Source organism: Arachis stenosperma, chromosome 4, assembly GCF_014773155.1.
Source record: "Arachis stenosperma cultivar V10309 chromosome 4, arast.V10309.gnm1.PFL2, whole genome shotgun sequence".
Classification (NCBI taxonomy): Eukaryota; Viridiplantae; Streptophyta; class Magnoliopsida; order Fabales; family Fabaceae; genus Arachis; species Arachis stenosperma.
Window position 1 is genome coordinate 62,949,551 of NC_080380.1, and position 2,324 is coordinate 62,951,874.

The 2,324-nt window shown below is 38.1% G+C and overlaps 1 protein-coding gene across 1 annotated transcript; it reads left to right on the top strand.

The window, feature by feature from the left end:
• The first annotated feature begins 208 nt into the window (after window positions 1-208).
• LOC130975040 (uncharacterized) lies at window positions 209-1,430 on the top strand. The gene is made up of 3 exons (XM_057899874.1): window positions 209-564; window positions 681-886; window positions 1,291-1,430. The coding sequence occupies exons 1-3, from the start codon at window positions 209-211 to the stop codon at window positions 1,428-1,430; spliced, it is 702 nt and encodes a 233-aa protein (XP_057755857.1).
• Window positions 1,431-2,324: the final 894 nt, after the last annotated feature.

The window sequence follows — 2,324 nt, forward strand, 5'->3', positions numbered from 1 at the left end:
TAGATTTCATGGGCCCTTTCCTCCATCCTATTCCTTCAAATACATTCTGGTAGCAGTGGAGTACGTCTCCAAATGGGTGGAGGCTATAGGCATAACCACCTGTGATGTACCAATAGTCCTTCAATTTCTTAAGAGACACATCTTCACCAGATATGGAGTGCCTAAAAGACTTATCAGTGATGGTGGCAGCCATTTTTGTAACAAACAAATGGAAAAACTGCTCCACAAATATGGAGTAATTCACAAAGTGGCCACAGCATATCACCCTCAAACTAATAACCAGGCTGAATTGGCTAATAGAGAGCTGAAAAGAATCTTGGAGAAGATAGTTGGGGTCACATGGAAAGATTGGGCAAGAAAACTAGATGATGCCCTATGGGCCTATAGAACTGCATTTAAAACTCCAATTGGGAAGTCACCCTTTCAGCTAATCTATGGAAAAGCATGTCACCTTCTTGTGGAGCTAGAACATAAAGTTTACTGGGCCACTAAGCTCCTCAACCTTGATTCTCAAGCAGTAGGAGAGAAAAGGCTATTGCAACTCAATGAGCTGAATGAATTCAGGTTGGAAGCTTACGAGAATGCAAAGATATACAAGGAGAGAGCTAAAAAGTGGCATGACAAAAAATCTTAAAAAGGGAGTTCAAACCAGGACAATAAGTGCTCTTATATAATTCTAGGCTCAAGGTGTTTCCTGGCAAACTCAAGTCCAAATGGACTGGTCCTTGCTTGGTAACAAAAGTTCTTCCTTATGGGAGCCTTAAACTTCTGAATGAAGCCACAAAGGACACATTCACAGAAAATGGTCACAGAGCCAAGCACTACCTGGGAAGATCTTGGAACAACGAAGAAAGCATTCACGAGTTGGTAGGAAACCCAACCAAAGGTAGTTCTTTTTTCTTACTAATTCAATAAAAGAGTTAAGTATGTTTATCTGCATCACAAGGAGCTAAGTTTGGTGTTGCACACCAAATTAATTTGAGGGAGAATGTCCAGAGCTAAGTTTGGTGTCCCACCAAATAGTTCATTAAAACCCCATTCCAACCCTCTGCATAAATGGTCACTAGCTCTAAACATTCAGGGAAACTACTTAACCATTGAGTACTTTCTAGTTATAATTTGTTTTCTTTAATAAAAGCACAAGGGTTCATCTGATGCATCACAGACAGTTGCAAGGAACTAAGTTTGGTGTTCACACACCAAAGTAAGTTCAAAAGCCTACAAACAATCATGCATGATTAACCATTTTTCAAGTACTTGGGGAACAAGCAACTTACAAAAATTTTGCAGGAATTCAATCAATCTCTAGGAGGGACTATGCAGCATTATCTAATGACACTAAGAAAGATACAATGGCTGTGAATGATGATGACGAAGGGAGAGCCGGAAAAGGCCACCAAGAGGTTGTATTGTCACTTAATTCCCACTAATTTGAAGTAATCAAAATTGGAAGTCTAGATGTATCCTTCTCACTAATACTAGTTTAATTTGATTGCATTCTGTTTGATTACTGTCTTTCAATTGGAATGTGCTAGTCTGGGTGACCGATTAATTCCCATCCTACTTAAATTTATGACTTGTATCCCCTTCTGCATAAATAAGAGAAGTGTTTGAAACAGAAAGTAAAAGTCCAATGTGGTAGGAACTATAATAGGGAACAGTGGTGGTATGTGCTTGACTAGATTAGCAAGTTCAAGAATAAAGCTGCAGGATAAAGAATGCCTTTTTTTTTAGTGTTAACTTAAGTGCTGCTATGAATCTTTGATGAATAATTATCCTTGGAAGAGAAGAAAGTAAGTAAGAAAGAAAGAACAGGCTAGAATTGACAACAAAAATGAAAGAAACAAATAATGAGGCTAGACACCAATAGCTTGGACCTTAAGACATATGCCTGTGGTGTCTTTGCATTAGGATCTGCTTGGGTGATTAGGTTCTAAGGGGTGTCTCAACAACTGGTAACTTAAGCTAACCAACCCGGGATTATTAACTAAAAATCCATTATCAAGAGCAACCTAATTGCAAGACATTTAGTAACCCAAAGAGGTGTTGGGCATCAATATTCTCGAGAGGAATTGTGAGCTAAGTGTCTGTAGTGAAGATTTGTTGATTGAAAATTAAGCTAAAAAGCTGCCACAACACATGACACTGAGCAACAATTGAAAAATAAGTTTTTGAAGCAAAATGAAGAAAAGAAAACTCTAACGAGGATCAATAAAAAATAAGGTTCACATCAGTAACTCTAGTTAGCATTGAGCGAGACATTTCATATCTAGAAGTTGAAAATAACTAGACTGCATTCTATCTCCATAAAACCCCATGATCCA

Excerpts from the sequence above, each read along its gene's own strand:
- LOC130975040 (XM_057899874.1), top strand. The coding sequence starts at position 209 with ATGGAAAAACTGCTCCACAAATATGGAGTAATTCACAAAGTGGCCACA. Across the intron at positions 565-680 it reads AATGAGCTGAATGAATTCAG|GCTCAAGGTGTTTCCTGGCA; the intron begins GTTGGAAGCTTA and ends ATATAATTCTAG. Across the intron at positions 887-1,290 it reads GGTAGGAAACCCAACCAAAG|GAATTCAATCAATCTCTAGG; the intron begins GTAGTTCTTTTT and ends AAAATTTTGCAG.